Source organism: Chionomys nivalis, chromosome 2 (genome assembly GCF_950005125.1).
Source record: "Chionomys nivalis chromosome 2, mChiNiv1.1, whole genome shotgun sequence".
In the NCBI taxonomy this organism is placed as follows: Eukaryota; Metazoa; Chordata; class Mammalia; order Rodentia; family Cricetidae; genus Chionomys; species Chionomys nivalis.
The window spans coordinates 99,223,024-99,242,130 of record NC_080087.1 but is presented as its reverse complement, the minus strand read 5'-3'; the positions used below and the strand labels follow the sequence as shown (position 1 = coordinate 99,242,130).

General features: G+C 39.5%; 1 protein-coding gene across 9 annotated transcripts in view; it reads left to right on the top strand.

Moving 5' to 3' along the window:
• The window catches only part of Pam (peptidylglycine alpha-amidating monooxygenase), a 289,755-nt gene that overhangs the window by 208,659 nt on the left and 61,989 nt on the right, over positions 1-19,107 (top strand). For all 9 annotated transcript variants that reach the window (XM_057758219.1, XM_057758203.1, XM_057758211.1 and 6 more), the window contains exons 8-13: positions 3,111-3,159; positions 4,559-4,626; positions 5,763-5,843; positions 6,082-6,158; positions 7,160-7,263; positions 18,691-18,875. In XM_057758219.1, coding sequence (XP_057614202.1) covers positions 3,111-3,159; positions 4,559-4,626; positions 5,763-5,843; positions 6,082-6,158; positions 7,160-7,263; positions 18,691-18,875 — 564 coding nt within the window. The remainder of the gene's footprint in view (positions 1-3,110; positions 3,160-4,558; positions 4,627-5,762; positions 5,844-6,081; positions 6,159-7,159; positions 7,264-18,690; positions 18,876-19,107) is intronic.

Below are 19,107 nucleotides of genomic sequence, written 5' to 3'. Positions count from 1 at the left end.
TAACTGCATGGCTTCCTTGCATACAGCATAAAACCAAGACTCTGAACCCGCTATACACACACTGTGAACTCTCAACATCAGTTCTAACAGACACCCAACAGCCTGTGTATACTGGGATTTTGTGACATTGGCCCTCCTGTGTCCCGCTAGCATACCCAGTCTTTCTAACATCTTTTGACCTCTTTCTTCCTGTAATGTTTCTCTCCAGATCTATGGTTATGCCGTTTCACTCAGGTCTTGGTACTGTTCTATGAACCAATCTCACATTGTCTTATCAAGTGCATTTTATAGCCAGTTGGTGTTTTGGTTTTTGTACCTCTTCTCCATTGTGTCTATTGGAGAACAGGAAAAGCGTGTATGCTTCCCTGCGCTGACTTCTAGCTGCAGCCCAGGACTGAGTTGTACTCCTTGCTCGGTACTAATTGAATGAAGATGATTGTCATTTCTTAAAATAACCTTTAAGTGCGGTAGAATTTCCATGCACGTGAAAAATGCTTCCTGCAATTATCTGAGCTAATTAGGTGAGTCCCTACAGTTCTGAGTTCGGCTGATGTGACTGAAGGTCTACTCTAACCGTTCTCTGTCAATCACTGTGGATATTCATATGTTTCTCGATGAGATCATCAACTAACCGTTTCAAAAGGAGTACTGACTAGGTATATTTATTAAGTTGCATGTAGTTCATACAAGAAAGCCTGTTTTGAAAAGCCAGTATAAAAATAAATGGAGGAATTACACTTGTTTATAATTTATAATTTTAATAACATAAGCAAAGCTTAAGATATGCATGTATTCATTATTCAGTATTGTTATTTGCCTCCTCAATCTTTTTGTTTGTTTGTTTGTTTTTGTAGTTTTTCCAGACAGGGTTTCTCTGTAGTTATGGACCTTGTCCTGGAACTCACTCTGTAGACCAGGCTGGCCTCGAACTCACAGAACTCTGTTTCCCTCTACCTCCGAGTGCTGGGATTAAAGGTGTGTGCTACCACCACCGGACTCCTCTGCATTCTTTAACCTCCCTTTAAACTCTCACTCTTTTTTAATTGAAAATAGAATTTTTCATACAATATATCCAGATTACTTCTTCCTCTCCCTTCTGTCCAAGATCCTCCCCACCTCATGTACACTAAGCCACACTCTTTCTTACTCTCTCTCTCTCTCTCATTGGAAAAATAAAATAAGATAAAAACAAACTTGAATATGAAAGGTATTTTTAAAAAAGCCAAAGAAAAAGCACAAGACACATGTGTAGACTGAGACATACACATTCATACACACAGAAATCCCATGTAAACATAAACTAGAAGCCATATTATATACGCAAAGGTAGAAAGAAAGAAAGAAAGAAAGAAAGAAAGAAAGAAAGAAAGAAAGAAAGAAAGAAAGAAAATGCTTAAACCATTGTGAGCCCCAACCCCCCACAAAAAAAACGTTCAGAAATATCATACCATTGAATTCGTTTTGTGTTGGCCATCAACCTCTGTACCTGGGGCCTGCCCCATGCGTACACTTAAGAGTGTGGTTTGTATATCCAATTAAACACCAATGGAAAAAGTTGAATTTTCCTTTGCAGTTAATCAATTCTGATTTAGGGATGTGGGCTCATGTCCACTTTCCCTCTCCACTCTGAGGCCCAGTCTGGCTTAGACTCATGTGGACCCTGTGTGTATAAGCCACAGCCTCTCCCAATTCATGTGTGCATCAGCCCTGTTGTGTCTAGAATGTCTGGTTTTCTTGCTGTCATCCATCCCCTCTGGCTCTTACAATCTTTCTGCCTCCTCTTCTTCAGAGTTACCTGAACCCTGAGGGAGGAATTTGGTGAAGACATTCCACTGAGGACTCAGTGTTCCACAGTCTCTCACTCACTGCATGCTGTCCACGTGTGGGTCTATGTGTTCAGTCCCATCTACCACAAGAAGAAGCCAGCTGATGATGGCTGATCAAGACACTGACCCATGACTATAACAGAATCTTGTTAGGAGTCATTTTCTTGCTATGTTCCTTTACCAGAACAATAGTATTTGCTTTTCCCCTAGGCCAATGCCCTCTCTAGTCTCAGGTTCTAAACCAACTGAGCCGTGTCGGGCATGGCTTCCATCTCATGGAGTGGGCCATAAGTCCAATCGTATAGTGAATTCCAAAACTTTTGTACCATTTTGCACCAACATATCTTGAAGGCAGGTCACTATTGTAAACCAAAAGGTTTGCAGCTGGATTTGTGTTTCCTTTCCTTTTTTCGTGGAGTGTAGACTACCTTCCAGCACCATGAACACTAACTAGAATGTAGGAGTGAGGGTCTGGGTGGACAGCAGCTTGACTTCTCCATCCCCAGTGAGTTGTGTATGTATTGGATTCAGCAATAGGACCTTATTAACAGTTTGTGAGAGTAAACCAATGTCCTTGACAATGGCCTGAGTTATTTTCAGGTTTCCAGGGGTCCTCTTTGGTCAACAACTTGATTCAATGTAACCCATTCCTGGCACTGAGGACTTCATTTTGTGGCATACACTCTTATTCTTTGGAAAGCACTTGAAATTTTTTCTTTAAAAAAAAAAACAACAGTACTTCCCAGAAATTGATTAACAGGGCTAGACAGATATCTGTGTCTAGTTTTTGGAAAACAAAATGCCAATAAATAGATAAAGAAACAGTGCTTTAGCTTCCTTTCCTCCCAGTGTGATTAAAACCTCTGAGGAAAGAGGTTAAGGCATATGGGATTTATTTCAGCTCGCAGTTTAAGCTCGAGGGTGTCATGACAGAGAAGCCGAAGAGGGAGGACCCTGAGGCAGTTGGGCATATCAGATTCATCAGCTTTCCCATGTTTCTGCAATGATGATGGTGCAGAACCCAGCAGCTATTTGCTTCCGTGCCTCCTTGGCTTCTGTCTGGGCACAAAAAGGGAGTGAGGTGGCAGTCTGTCTTCAGTCTTGTGACTCATTGGCAGATCGGTGACTTGAGGAGTATGAACGTTCTCGGCGAAGTACTTCATAGAACAAATGCCACGCAATTTTATGTTTTAAGTACTCCGTGTTAAGTGTTCAGGAAAACACATGGCTTTGAGGTCTGCTTCCACCTGTTCCCATATGTAACATGTGTTTGTGTCTTTTCAGACAATCACAAGGACTGCTCTGGTGTGTCTTTGCATCTCACCCGTGTGCCGTAAGTACCTCCAAGTTTTCCAGATAAGATCTTTAAGAACATAGAAGTGTTTTAGTCATCTGACACAGATGATTAATTAGCCTGAAATTACTGGATCAAAGCAATAAATATTTATTTTCTCAGTGTCAGTGGTCTGGGAAGGTGTCTGCCACATAGGCTTCAGTGGAAGGCTGTTTGGGGCAGTCAGTCCGTGTTAAATTCAGCAGTGGATGAGTCACCTGCAGTCCCTCACATAGTTGACTGGGGCTTTCCCTCAGTTTTTTTTTCCCTTTCTTTATGGAATGTAAACAGTTCAGATGACAATACATTACAGGGAGGAAGGAAGAAAAAGGAAGAGGGATGTTGAGGACAGGGACAGGATTGAGGAGTGGGGACAGTGAGGAGACATGTTAAGGAACTAACTAGTCCAAAATGTGTAGGGCTAAGTGGAAATTCAGGAGAGAGTTGATGTGGATGCATCCCCAAAAATAAGCTAATAATAAAAATAATAATAAAAGGGCTTGTATGAAAGATGACATTTGAGCCATTTGTCATTTCATAAACTAGCCTTAGCAATAGCATCCCTCTGGCTATATTTGTTAGATGACACCAACTACACTTAGATTGCTGACACTCGAGGGAGAGAGCATTAAACAAGAACATGTGGATCACAACTTTGGATCATGACAACCCTGTTAAGGTCTCCAAAGAAGTTTGAATTGTGGGGGATGGAAATAGGATGAGCAGAAGAGGAGGAAAGGAAAGGTGGGAAGAAATGAAGGGAGAGAGGGAGGGAAGGAGGAAGAGAAAGGAGAGAAGGGAGGGAGAAACATGAGGAGAAAACGTGAAGACAGCGAGGAGACATGATTTGGGACTGGCAAGCCCAATATGTGTAGGGTTAACTGGAAATTCGGGACTGGTTGGTCTGGTTACGTTACTGGTAGTTTGTAAAGAGAATTCCATCATTTTAGGGGAACTCAGTTCTTTCTTAGGACCTTCCAGGGTGGAGTGAGACCTCAGATTATGGAGAATAATCTGCTCTCCTTTCTGTTTAGTTTTCAATGTTAGTTAAATCTGCAACAAAAACGAAACCTTTTTCAACAATCCCGACCTTGGTGTTTGACTGAAAAAGCAGAACCCTTAGCATAAACAAGTTTCCGTGTAAAGTTAGCCACCTAGGAACCTTTACCATATATATACTGTCACAGAAGTGAAGCAGTTATTAAGGGAAAAGGGTATCATATGGTCTATATCTTCTTCCCCTCTGCTTCATTTTGGTTTATGTGAGAATCGCATTTTATAAACCGTTAAGTCATATTTGTCCAAGTGGGTATTTTGGCTTTATCACAGAATTGAGAGAAATGCCATTTTTTCTTTCTTTCTTTCTTTTCTTTCTTTCTTTTTTTTTTTTTTTTTTTAGACAGCCTTTGATTGCCGGCATGTATCTTATGATGTCTGTTGACACTGTGATACCACCAGGAGAGAAAGGTAATGCCCGCTTAGCATTTACCATTAACTCATCAACTAATGTATAAGAGCAGATTCACTGTACATTCTATAAGCTTATAGAATGATTGATATTTATGTATATATTTGAAAAATAAACCAGTTTTTTTAGCATCCTTGGATTTTAAATGAATTTTTAAAAAATTACTCTAAGCCAGTGATTTATTGGTTTTCAAATATTTATTTATAAATATGCCAAGAATAAAGGTCCCTGGTTGGTTATGTGTTGTATAAAGACTAAATTTTATCTTACAGACAAGCTATTCATTCTTCAGATGTAGAAGTTTAACTTCACAATGTACAGTGATATAAACTATTAAATGGATAGGTTCAAAATCGAGTGTATAAAAAATCCAGCAGAGCTCAGCCTTCGTATTTAAATACAGTAATCTCTCCATTTGCAAAATGGAAATAACAACCTAGTCTTCCAAGATAGCATAAAGCTACAAGAATATATATGGCATCATTGATCCAATGAAAATGTCACATTGAATGTGTTATGTTTGTTTGAATGGGAATCTTTTAAAATTAACGTTTAGGATCGTTTATCTATTACTGTTTAAAAATCTATTTTAAACATCTATTTATTTAATATTTATTATTTGCTAGGATAAAGGAAAAGTATATGGAATGAGTCCATTGGAAATATGAGCTACCAATTTAGTGATTCTAAGTATTTATATTCATTTCTTAAAAATTCATTTTGCGCTAACATAAAAACAAATTTAATTTTTTTTAGCAAAATAAATTTCAAGAAAAAGGTAACAGATCAGACCTCTGTCTTCATACAGAGTACTTTGATTTGCTCCTTATCATTCTTTTGCTAAATATAATAAAACCTTGAGGGGAAATTAGGATCCAAGTATATTGTATGAAAAAGATTTGAATAAATAAATATGAGGCATGAAGCTCATAATGCATCTTCATAAGATGTCTGGCACAGAATAAATATTTATGTCTGCTGGGTAATGAATGAGTGCTTATTTCACAATAAAACCAAGTGCCAGCACCCGAGACTACCTCACACATCCTTTTAATTTTTTCTAAAAAAAAGAAAAAGAAAAAACCACGTTTTCCAACTGCATTGTGACTTCTGTCTGTGTTTCTGTTTCCCACAGTGGTGAATGCTGATATTTCGTGCCATTATAACACGTATCCAATGCATGTATTTGCCTACAGGGTCCATACTCACCATTTAGGTAAGAACGCAAGCTGAATGTTAAATTATAAACATTTGCCATATGCTTGAGTTTTACTATACCTTAAGTACAATTTTATCAAATTCCTTGAATTCTTACATGATTTCATTAAGATGTCGATACTTTGAATTCTGAAACTATTTAAGTTTAATTTTTGAAAAGAGAGTAAATATGAGGTGTGGATTTTGCTATTCTAAATGTTTGTTATATTGCGCGATTCTGATTTGTGTTTATTAAGGTAAGGTAGTAAGCGGATACAGAGTCAGAGATGGACAGTGGACGCTGATTGGACGCCAGAGCCCGCAGCTGCCGCAGGTGCGTAACGGCCAGCTTAATGCTTTTCTTGGCACTTCTCTCGGGATGCTGACGAGAAATATTTCTCATGGATTCTCCGAGAATTTTGTACACTTTTCTTTGATCCTGCTCAACTCTCCAGCTTCCCACCCATCCACCAGACCTCCCTACCCACCCGACTTCAAGTTCTCGCTTTTCTTGCTTCGTGGGTTTGGTTTTTGTTATGCTCTGGAGTTCAGTTTATGTTGCTGGCTGCTCTTCTGAGTGGACCCTACCCAGGAATGCGGTCAACCTAATCAGGTGGCACACCATAAGAATGAGCTCTCCTATCAGTAGCCCTCAAATGACAGTAGATTCTCGGCGGTGTTGGGACTTCACACCCGCCTTAGGGGATTCTCTCTCCCTCGAGCTTGCACAGGTCTTTTTCATGCTGTAATTTCATATGTGAAACTGCCCTGTTGTGTCCAGAAAGGACTTCCTTGAAGTCGTCCACCGCCTCTGGCTGGCAGTCACAATCTTCTGCCTTCTCTTATGATGCGGTCTGCTGTGATCTAGACATCCTATTTAGGGCTGAGCATTCCAACCTGTCTTCTTCTCTGCTTTTTGGCCAGCTGGGGTCTCTGCGAATTGCTGTTTGTGCAAGGGAAAGCATTGTGATGATGGTTGAGAGATGCACGGATCTGTGGGTACAGTAATGTCATTAGGAGCCATCTTGATAAGCTGTCAGGAAATCCGTCCCATCGTTCAGTCGGTTACAGAAATTTCTTTTAGTCTTATTGGGCATTGGGGGCCGTATAAATAGATTTTGTTCATTTTAGAGTCTAGCACTTGTGCTCTACTGTGGAATTAATGAATTAAGAGAGAGCTCATTTTATCCGGCAATGATTTGTGCAAGGATCAGGAGAGCTGTCTGTGTGTCTATCTTCATCTCTACGCACAATGCTCCAAACCTCGTATTCAAGCATGTAATTCTGGGTCATTGTAGTCATTTTAATGAGTTGTTATACTTGTCTTCTGGGCAGGCTTTCTACCCTGTGGAACACCCAGTAGATGTTACTTTTGGTGACATCCTGGCAGCAAGATGTGTGTTCACTGGTGAAGGAAGGACAGAAGCCACCCACATCGGGTAAGATTCTGCACTTCCCCTATTCCACGATAGTATATCAGGTTAAGCCATTGTTGTAGGTAATAGTTATCTCCAAAAATGAATTAGACACACTTTGGTATCATGAGAAATTACAACACAGTCGAATTATATCACTCCCAAGCTGATTGGTTTGGAAAAGTCTTAGACTGTGGCCTTGCTTGTGCCTACAACATCTCTTCCTGCCTCGTCACTCCTTTGCGTGTTGTAGTTGTGAAGACCCTGTTTCTACTTTGGACTCATCTTAATAAAGGTAATAAGATCATGAAAATTTGTTTTCACAAGAACCCTTTTGCCCTTATTTTAAAGTTAATCAAACTAACACTCAGACCCATGATTCTTTCTGTGTGCTGAAGCCGATTTCCAGTCTGTAATTGTAAGTTGCTAGTCTACTAAGTGAGTATAGTATCCATCCCCTTTCTAATAGTGGATGGCAAGACATAACTACCTTTCAAAGTCCTGATGCTCCATCAAGTAATTTTAATTTTGTCATAAAAATATATTAACAATTTCTAAAGCATTAAGGTCTCTTCAGTGACACAGATTAGATATTTAAAATGAGGGGCAAAGTGTCTTAGGCTTTCTGCTAGAAAAGAACATAGACTGCCAGGTAGTTGTGCGCACACCTTTAATCCCAGCACTTGGGAGGCAGAGGCAGGTGTCTCTCTGTGAGTTCGAGGCCAGCCTGGTCTATAGAGCAAGTTCCAGGCTTCAAAGCTACAGAGAAACCCTGTCTCTAAAAAAACAAACAACAAAACAAAACAAAAGAATGCATGTGCTTCCTTTTCATGTTGAACTAGGCTCAAAGATACTTACTTAGTCCACTCGGGAGCTTGAGAAGCTACAGAAAGTAAAGTAGATGTGGAAAGAGAGTTTTCAGCCAGGCGGTGGTGGCGCACGCCTTTAATCCCAGCACTCGGGAGGCAGAGGCAGGCGGATCTCTGTGAGTTTGAGACCAGCCTGGTCTACAAGAGCTAGTTCCAGGACAGGCTCCAAAAAACCACAGAGAAACCCTGTCTCGAAAAACCAAAAAAAAAAAAAAAAGAAAGAGGGTTTTCAGAGGAGCAGTAACTGCTGACAAAGAACCACACGGAGTAGAAGAAAGCAAGGACCAGGGGAGCATTTGAGGATTTTTCATGTCCCTGTAAGACCAGTTTTCGTTTCTTTGGATGGGAAATCAGTATCAATTTGTATTAGAGAAGCAGCTTTCCAGTGGCTTTCATATTGTGTGAGGTTTCTTAAATTCTGGGAGAAGACTGGAGCAAAACAGCAAAATTATTGAATTTTCATAAAAGAGGGAGGCTTGACAACATGGACACAATTACACTGGAAAGAGGGAGCGGAACTGCTCCTTCTGTAACAGTCTTTGACACTTGAGGGAAAGTGAGCCACAGCGTATTGATCAGCTGCTCTCCGTTCTGTGCTCTTGTGGGCCCACAAGAATGGTAGTTAAGTGCCAGAGGTTATTCTGTTAACCTTCTCAGTAAGTAAACAAAGCAGTTCAAAATAAACGCTTTCAGGGCATTCCGTGTATTGATTTGCAAGCCTAAGTGTGAGGAAAGTAGAATATTTTAGCCTCAAGGACATTAACAGTTTGGGTAGAGGACTTACAACCTTGGTCGAATTCTATCCTTGGAGTTTTTTCTCTCTGAGGTAATTTCCACCATAGAAATTAATGGCTTGTTAGAGTGCCAGCGTGAGAAGCCAAAATGATCTCTGGAGGCCTCTTTTCGTTTCATGAGTCTAGAATAATTCTACTCTTTTTAAAATTGTACAGTTTGCTTTCAGATAATACCCTAAAATGATTATACTACTCTATCCTTCAGTAACTCTCTTGTGAGATAAAGTAAATACAATTCTTAATACAAAAGAAATAGAAATGGATTATAGGAAATTAAGTTATTTGGTGAGTCTATATTTTGAATAATAATTTATACTACAGATACATTTTTTTCTAGAAGAATAACAAACGAATGAGACAAGTTTAAAGAAATATAAAATTTTTACTGTAATTCTGCATGCCTACGCTGCTTAATGTGCCTTTCCAGTTTAGAAAGATAGTGTCTTTAGTGTTTCTGTATTTTGTACATTAACAGGTATAATCTCCATAGGATACTATAGATTCACAGTTGAAAATGTAAACAGTGAATGTGTGTATGTGTGCATGTGTGCATGCGTTCCTTATTAAATTATACTCTGTAAACTTCCCTCCCATTTAACATGTCCATGTATAGGCAGGCAAATCTACTAGATGTAGGTCTAACCCAGAGTTTGAAGCTGTTACATATAAATCATAGTTCCTCCAAGCTAGTGAGAGGCCCCATGACGTTTTTCGAGAATTATCATCCTAGACTTTGGACGTTTGCCCTACACCACCCCAAAACCACATTGACTTTGGCCCAGTAGTAGGAAGATTTTCAGTTGAGTGATATTTCATAGAAGTCAAGTTAAACTCCAGTAAACTTAACATTTTAGGACTAGATAAAAATTTGCTTAGAGGAAGCAATCATGATCAACAGTCAAAGGGCACATTAAACATGGAGACTTAATTTTCATAGTAGAGATTCATTTTAGAACATTGCCAGTGGGAAATAGATCTAGGCATGGTGATCCATACTGGATATCCCTGCTCAGTGAGTTCAAAACCAACCTTGACTTTGACTGGACTTTACAGGAAGCTAGCATTTCAAACAAAACAAAAATATGTTGATTTAACAATCTGCCTGCTTGTCATGAATGAATGGAAAAAGGAAATATGGAATATTACACAATAGGACTCTGTTCAGCCTTTAAAAGAATGAAGACTGATTTATTACAACATGGATAAATCTGACTTTGTGCCATGTAAAATAATCCAAGAACAGAGAGACAAATGCTGAACGATGCTACTTTTAAAAATATCACATTTATTTGAGTTGTGTGTGTGTATGTGTGTTGTACACAAACACCTGTGTCCTACAGTCTGTGTGTAGAACTCAGAGGACTGCTGGAGGGAGTCATTTCTTTTCTTCTACCTTATGGTTTCAGGGATCAAACTCTGGTCCTTAAGCCTGTTGGCAGGTGCCTTTATCCACTGGCACATCTTGTCAGGCCAGTGATCCTAGTTTTTTATATATGGAATGGAAAAATGGTGTGGTAGGATTCGAGTCATCTTTAGCAGAAGCAAGAGACAGTGGGAACAAAGTGGGAATGGGGAGGAATTGTTCATTAGAGTGTATAAATTTTTAAATGGACAAGAAAATCGCTTTTCTCCGCGGGCCCGGTTTCTCCGCCCAGCGCGTGCGTCTGCCCGCCGGTCTCTTTTCATTTTCTCTTAGACAAAGTGATGATATACAATGATAAACATTTTAAAAATAAATTTCAAGTATCTGACTATGAAAAAGTGATATTTATGCAAAGTGGTAGATGCACTAATGTGCCTTAATTATTCTTTGTTATATGAACATGCTAAAACATAATATTGTTCCTAATAAATGTGATTAATTAAGATGTGTCCAGCAAAAGAGGTGTTAAAAGTATATTTTAAACAATGTATTTAAATCTAGATAAATTAACAAATATACTCAAGGATAAAGTGTCATACATAAATATACATTTATCTTAAAATATTAAATGATACATAAGACCCCCCAAAAAAGTTTATACTAATAACATTATGCAAATGAGTTTGTGAAGATTTATGTATTTATGCCTAATGGTGGTGCCTATTTTACATTCAGTGAGATACTTCTCTAAATTAATTTCAAATGTTTAGTCAGGTTTAAACAAATAAATAGACTCTATTTAAGTCAGTCAATTGAGCTAATTAAGTCAGCTAATCATCCTAGAAGTTTGTAGACTAAAATGTCGAAGTCCTGAGGATCATCAGGTCACATTTACCTGCTGGTCCCACTTTCGCTCTGCTCTCAGTCACCCTGCACGCCTTTCTCTTATTGCGATCCTTCTCCTTCAGTCCCGACTCTCTTCCAAAATGCTCCCCTCCCTACCTCATGTCTTTTTATGAATCGACATTGTAAAGCACAGCATTTGCAAAGGGGAAGGCACATGATAAATAATGACTCCTTATTGTGCATCTTCATTTTTTTTTTTTTTCGAGACAGGGTTTCTCTGTGGTTTTGGAGCCTGTCCTGGAACTAGCTCTTGTAGACCAGGCTGGTCTCGAACTCACAGAGATCCGCCTGCCTCTGCCTCCCAAGTGCTGGGATTAAAGGCGTGCGCCACCACCGCCCGGCTTATTGTGCATCTTCAAAAGCGTGTAACTTTTATAAAATAAATTATTTGTAATTTCATATTAACTTCCCAGGTTAGTATGACCCAATTTGGCTCTTTGTAAACCCATCTTCTGTTGGCAATAAGAAACAGGACTAGGGGAGGATACCATTAAGCTGGCAGAGTTTCGCTGCCTACACTACAAGACTACAGACTTGGAAGTTTTCTAATGTTTCATTTCAAAATAATTGGCACTTTCTCAAATCTTCATTATGTACCTTTCTATTATAAAATAATTTTATAAAAGCCCCTGTGACACTGAGATAAATGATAGATACATAGATACAGATAAATATTTTTTAGAAATACCACACAAAAAGCAACCTATATACATTTGAACTAAATCATCATTCAGTAGTATGCTATCAGAGCCTGTGTATTGTATTAGAACACGATAAGTTACACACAGTTATTCAGCAAGATTATTCTTCATCATTCACCGTTCATTTCTTGAGGTTCCCACTCTTTCCAGGCTCACTAAGGCACATCAGATAGAAAACTACTGATACTAAGTGTGCCAGCATAAACAAGAAATTATCACCCGGGCACTGGGTTGTGACAGAAGTGCAGTGCTGCAGTGTTGTAATGTTGCTGGTACCCACGGTCATCATTTCTGAGAGTGCATTGTCACTTGGGAGTATTTAAATGATCAGGAAGCATAGCCTTCCCCCACCACTGTGTTTCCATGTGAACAATGATTCAGATCAGCAGTTGGATTGCATAGGTTGACCTCTGTGGGAAATAATGGTCTGTGTCAAAATCCTCCTCGGGTGTCCAGAAAACAGTCAATCTGGTATAAAGTGAATTTTGATTTTCAGGAATACAGAAAGCATGCAGAGTGAGATATGGATTTCTGTTTGTTTGTTTTGTTTTTGTTGTTTGATGAAAAGGAAAAACATGAAAGATCGTGGAATAAAACTAGTGAGCTGTGTCTCTGCTGTGATGGTTGATTCTTAACCAGCCTTGGCAGGTGACGAGCCCCCTGTCACACAGGAGGGTGAGCTCAGTTCCCTAGACTACATGTCCCGTTAGTAGTAGATGGGAATTAAGCATGTCCCTTTTCTTTTTTTGTTTTGTTTTGTTTTGTTTGTTTTTCGAGACAGGCAGGGTTTCTCTATAGCTTTGGTGCCTGTCCCGGAACTAGCTCTTGTAGACCAGGCTGGTCTTGAACTCCCAGAGATCCACCTGCCTCCCGAGTGCTGGGATTAAAGGCGTGCGCCACCGCCGCCCGGCAGCATGTCCCTTTTCATTCAGCCTCTCCAATGAAGTTTTCCTCATAGTAGCCATTATTTATAAAATTTTATCCACTCATCTTCGCATCCCAGAGTCAGGACCTCCCTTTAACTGTATTGGTGGGTAGAGGAATACATCTCACAGAATCACGTGTTTAAAGATTGAACATACTCATCTGTCTCTGAGATGAATACATACCATTAATTGCATTAGTGCGCCATGTGGATAGATAATGTGTGTAGTGTGGTCACATATGTATAATGTAGGTATACTTTTATATGTTTTATGTGTAGCACATGGTAAGATAGTTCATGTTAGAAATTGCTACATAATTTTATTTTCACAAATTTACTAAAATAATAAACTATGATATTAAGTAGTAAAGAGCAAAGTATTGATTTTTTTAAAAAAATACTTAACCATATGCATTTTCTTAATTTTTACTTGTTTCTATTTTGTGATTACATTTATCCCTTCCCTTTCATCTCTTTCATTTACCCATCCTTGCTCTCTTTCAGATTTCTGACCTCTTTTATTCACTCATTGTTATAGCGTGCATATATGTATATGCATATACATTTATATTCCTAAATGTAACCTACTCAGCATGTTGCTGAGAACTGCTGTGTGGGTGCTAGGAATTAAACCCAGGTCCTCTGGAAGAGTAGCCAGTGTTCTCAACTCCTGAGCCTCTCCAGCCCCTCGGCCACCATAATAACACACTTCCTCCAATAAGACCACCCTACTCCACAAGGCCATACCTCCTAATAATGCCACTTCCTTTGAGAGCCATTCTTAAAACCACCACATTCTACTCCCTGGTCCGCAAAGGCTTGTAGTCATATCATCATGCAAAAATTCATTCAGTACAACTTCAGAAGTCCCTATAGCATATCACAGTCCCAAGCTTATTTAAAAGTCTAAAAGTTCAAAGTCTCTTCTGAGATCCATGTAATCTTAACTCTTATCAACATTACTCACCTGTAAACGTCAGAATCAAAAAGCAAATCACATACTTCCAACATCCAATGGCACAGGATGTACATAACCATTCCAAACCTAGGGAAGGGAGCATAGTGAGAAAATACTGGACCAAAGCAAGCTGGACAAACTCCAAAACCTGTATCTTCGTGTTTGATGTCAAAATGCTCTTGAGATCTCCAACTCCTTTCAGTTTTGTTGAATTCAACACACTGCTTTCTTTGGGCTGGTTCCACTCCCTGTTAGCAGCTTTTCTTGGCAGGTATCCCTTGGCTCTGCCATCTCCAGCATCTTGAGGTCTGCAAGGCAATCCAGGCTTCAACTTCCCAACTTTACGACATGGCCTCTCTAGGCCTCCATTCAGGGATACACCTTACACATTCCTGGTCTCAGAGATGTTTACACAGAAGCAAATTCCATAGCCCCCTTTTTTTGCTGTTTTCTATGGTCTTCTTCTCTACCTAAATGTGCCTGTTCTGGACACTGCTCTGTAGAACAGGCTGCCCTTAAACTCAGAGGTGTGCCAGCCTCTACCTCAGGAGTACTGGGATTAAAGGCATGTACCACCACACCCTACTCTAATTCCTTCTCACAAATTGGAAATTTAGCTGGGTAGGATCTTGCCCTGAGATCATCACTTCGTTTATTGCATTTCTTAATCCACTTATCTCCTAGAACACAGGATTTAGCTCTATTCCACTTCCTGGTACCCCTTTTCTCAATCTGTATACTTTGTGTTTTTATTTGCTCAGACTGCTCCTTTTCATTATAAATTTTTGTCAGAGATGACACTAATAACCACAAAACAGAGTCTACATTAGGCTGTTTTGAGATTTCCTCTGCCAATGGAGTTAATCCAAAACCCTTCACTTTTTAGACTCAGGCAGACTTTTCAGACAAGGGCAGAAAGCAGTCACATTCTTCACCAAAATTTCACAGGAATGATTTCTAGACAGCATGCTAACATTCTTCTCTTCTGAAACCTTTTGAGCCAGACCACACAGTCCAAATCACTCTTAGCACCAGTGTCTTTTATCCTTCTCTTGATGTGGCCCATTAGGTAGCATTTAAGCATTCCACTGCTTTCTTAACTCAAACTCCCGAAGTCCAAATTCATCCAAACAAACACATGGTTGGGCCTTTCACAGAAGTACCCCAGTTCCTGGTGCCAACTTCTGTCTTAGTTAGGGTTTCCATGGCTGTGAAAAGACACCATGACCACAAAAACTCTTATAAAAGCAAACATCTAATTGAGGTGGCTCACTTACAGTTCAGAGGTTCAGTCGATTATGGTGGGACATGGCAGCGTGCAGGCAGACATGCTGCTGGAGAAAGAGCTGAGAGTCCTCCATCTTGAAGGTAACAGGAATTAGACTGAGACACTGGGCAGTATCTTGAGGATATCTGAGACCTCAAAGCCCACTTCCACAGTAACACACTTCCTCCAACAAGACCACATGTATTCTGCAAGGTCATAATTCCTAATAGCACAACTCCCTTTGGGGGTCATTTTCTTTCAAACCACCACAAATAGATATGGAGAGAGTGTACAACCTTGCCTTGTTTCTGATTTTAATGAAAATTCTTTGAATTTCTTTTCTTTTAAGGTTAATTATTAGCCATGAACTTACTATAAATTGCATTTATTATGTTGGGGTATAGCCCTTGTATCCTGTGCTGGTTAGTTTTATGTCAAATTGACAGATGCTAGAGTCATTAGAGAGGAAGAAGCCTCAATTAAAAACATGCTTCTATAAAATAGGGATGTAGGCAAACCTACAGGGAATTTTCTTAATCAGTGATAAATGGTGAGGGCCCAGACCATTGTGTGTGGTGATCCTGAGTTCTATAAAAAAGCAGGCTTAACAAACCATGTGGACCGAGCCAGTAAACAGCTCCCCTTCATAGCCTCTGCATCATCAGCTCCTTCCTCCAGATTCCTGCCCTGTTTGAGACCTTGCCTTGAGTTCCTTCAGTGGGGGACAATGATGTGGAAGTATAAAGCTAAATAAACCCTTTCCTTCCCTGTTTCCTTTTGTCGGTGTTTCATCACAGCATCCCTATTTAGGACACATCCCTAGTCTAAGACTTTTATCATGAAGGGCTATGATTTTGTCTTTCACTATGTTTATGTGGTGTATGACATGTATTGATTTGCCTGTATTGAACCAGCTCTGCATCTCAGGAATGAAGCTAACTTGAGCACAGTGGATAATCTTTTTGATATGTTCTATAATTTGGCTTACAAGTATTTTATTGAGAATTTTTGCATTTATTTTCGTAAGGGAAATTGGTAAATATTTTGTTGTTGTTGTTGTCTCTTTGTTTGGTTTTGGTATTAGGGTAATAGTGGCTTCATAAAAAGAATTAAGCAATATTTTTTTCAGTTTCTATTTTGTGGAATAATTTGAGGAGTATGGCCATTACGTCTTCTTTGAATGTCTGATAGAACTCCATGCTGAATCCATCTGACTCTGGCTTCCTGTTGCTGGTGGCAGGAGCTTTTAATTAATGTTTCTGTTTCACTAAGGGTTATGAGTCTTGTCAAGAGTTCTCTAGAGGAACAGAACATCTAGAATGAATCTATGAATATAAAAAGAGAATTTATTACCAAAGCTTATAGGCTGCCATCCAGATAGTCCAACAATGTCTTTCTGGAAATCCAAGAATACGAGAGCTGTTCATTCTAAAAGGCTGTATGCTTCTACTTACCTTCAGTAATCATTGGAACCCCAAAGAATCAGTTCTAATAGCAGCCAAGGGATGCCTTAGCGTCATAGATGAACTTGCCAGTGAAAGTGAGGGCAAGCAGGCAAAAAGCCAGTTTCCTTCTTCCATGTCCCTTTAATATGGGACCACCCATTCCTTTCAGAGCTCATGATTTTCTGACTTTAGGTGGCGTCTTGACGCCATGAAGAAGTGCATAGTGAACAGGTGTTTGCTTGGGATTGCTGCACTTCACTGTTTGCTTTTCTTTCCCCGAAAAGGTCATTAAAATGACATAGATCAGATTTGGAGTAAGAAGCCCAAATGATTTCTGAAGCATTATCAGAGCTTCTCCTCGCTACAAGAGCCAATCCTGAGGTCTCCCAGGGGCCATATGTTTTCACAGCTAACAGGAATCATATCCTATTTGAGAAAGATTTTTATTTTTTTCCCCTTTTGCTGATGTCATCTATGTTGCTATGGAAAAGAATTGATTGCCGCCTGACGCTGCTGGAAAAATCAACACTGATGAACATCTCCAGAGCACACAGTCTACTTTAGAGCTGATTTTTGATTAGGCTTGCTAAAAATTGTTACAACAGATAACCAAAAAAGAAATGTTCTTTTTCCAGCACTACGTGGCTATACAAGCCTTGTGACATGTGTGGATACAAAGCCTTCTCAATTTCCACAGAAAATCTTAAATACCTGGTAGCCTCTGTTGACTGAGGAAGAAAGACTGGGTGTTATTTCTATTACCTGGAATGGTTTTCTTAGAAATAGCTGTTTCAATGTTTTAAGCATCTATCTTTAGCCTTATCTATCAGCTGTGCAGTATTACCTGTATTTCCTGGGTAAGACGTGCACCCTTAAAAGAGGTTAAGCAGAATTCACTGGGACTCTTACATTTCTTGCTCCTTCGCTCTAGTTGCAAGGTCAGATATCAGGGGTATACTTATGATGCTTTAGGTGGTACATGACCATAAAAAGGAGGCAATGAATACAAAACAAGTTTCTAGATACTGGACAGTAAGTGTACTTGTATATAATACATGATATTCCTATTGAAGTATTTTAAATTTGACCATCTGTCCTAGTTTTGTTTCTGCTGAGTTGATAATATACCCTGATAAAAACCAGCTTGTGGAAAAAAAACTTTGATCTATTAGCTCTCAATTCTGGGTTAAAGACCATCTCTCTGCATGGAAGTAATGGCAGGTAGAAATTGAAGCAGCTGGTGACATTTATTGTCAAGAGCAGAAAGAAAATGATTGCATGCATCTGTATTCTGCTCACCTTGTCCTAGCTCAGGACCCCAAAGCAGGGAATGATGCCACCCACTGTTGGACTGGTTCTTCCAATCACGAGACTTCCAAATGGTCTTGCCTCCAGGTGAATCTAACCTAGATCATTCTGATTGAATCACCCTTTACAGATGTCCTACTTAACTTTTACTATCCACTTGTACAGGCTGTAGGCCTCTGAGTGTGAAGTCTCAAATGATTGATGGACTGTCTAGATCAGAATAGTATAGTGTCTTGCATTTGGGGAATTTTCTTGATTCTTAGTTGATATAGGAGGGCCCAACTCACTGTAGATGGCACTACCCCTAGGCTGGTGGCCCTGGGCTTGTAAGAAAGCTACCTAAGTTTGAGCCTGTGGATGAGCCAGCAGATAGTGCCCCTCCATCATTTTTGCTTAAACTTCCTTGAGCTTCTGCCCTGAATTTCTTTAATGACAGACTATAACGCGTAAGTTGACTCAGGTCCTCTCCTCCCCTCATTTGCTACTGGTCAAAGTGTTTTTCTCAGAGCATAGAGATAAACCAGAACACCAGATGATCCTAGCTTCCTGAATGTTGATAATTAGAACTGTGTAATTTATTAAAAATGTAATTTATTTATGGGTTTGGGAACATGGATGGTAAGTAAAGAATAAAATGATTTGGGAGGGGGAAACTGCATCTCTGAGCTATTTAAGTACCATTTTCACCTGTGATATTGGGTGACTGCCACAGAGTACCCAGACATCAATACTCTATTGTTAGGTGGAATTACACTTTCGATAACGTGATTTGCGTGTTTGAGACTGTGATACAGATGCAGTTTTCTCACTGCTGAGTCCATTGTTAGCAGATTTACTGGCTTCACTTACGCTGCATTAAAGATGAGTTTTATATGAACTGTTTCTAGTGCTCTATCTACTTGATTTCCCCTACAGTGGCACATCGAGTGATGAAATGTGCAACCTATACATTATGTATTACATGGAAGCCAAATATGCAGTTTCCTTCATGACCTGTACACAGAATGTGGCTCCGGATATGTTCAGAACTATACCAGCAGAGGCCAACATTCCAATTACTGTCAAATCTGACATGGTTATGATGCATGGCCATCACAAAGGTGAGTGGGATATTTAACAGAGTATCACGTGATCGTGTGCTCCATAGTTTCATTTGTTGTCTCGCTTGATTATATGATGAATCTAAAATCATTTTAGCATCTTCAGTCAATCATTATGCACACATAATATTCCCTCTCTTTCTTTCATATGCAGTCTCTACTCGCTTATGTCTCCATCAAAACAGTCAAAAGAGGTCACTGGGAAAATGGTTCGGTTGGTACAGTAATTAGT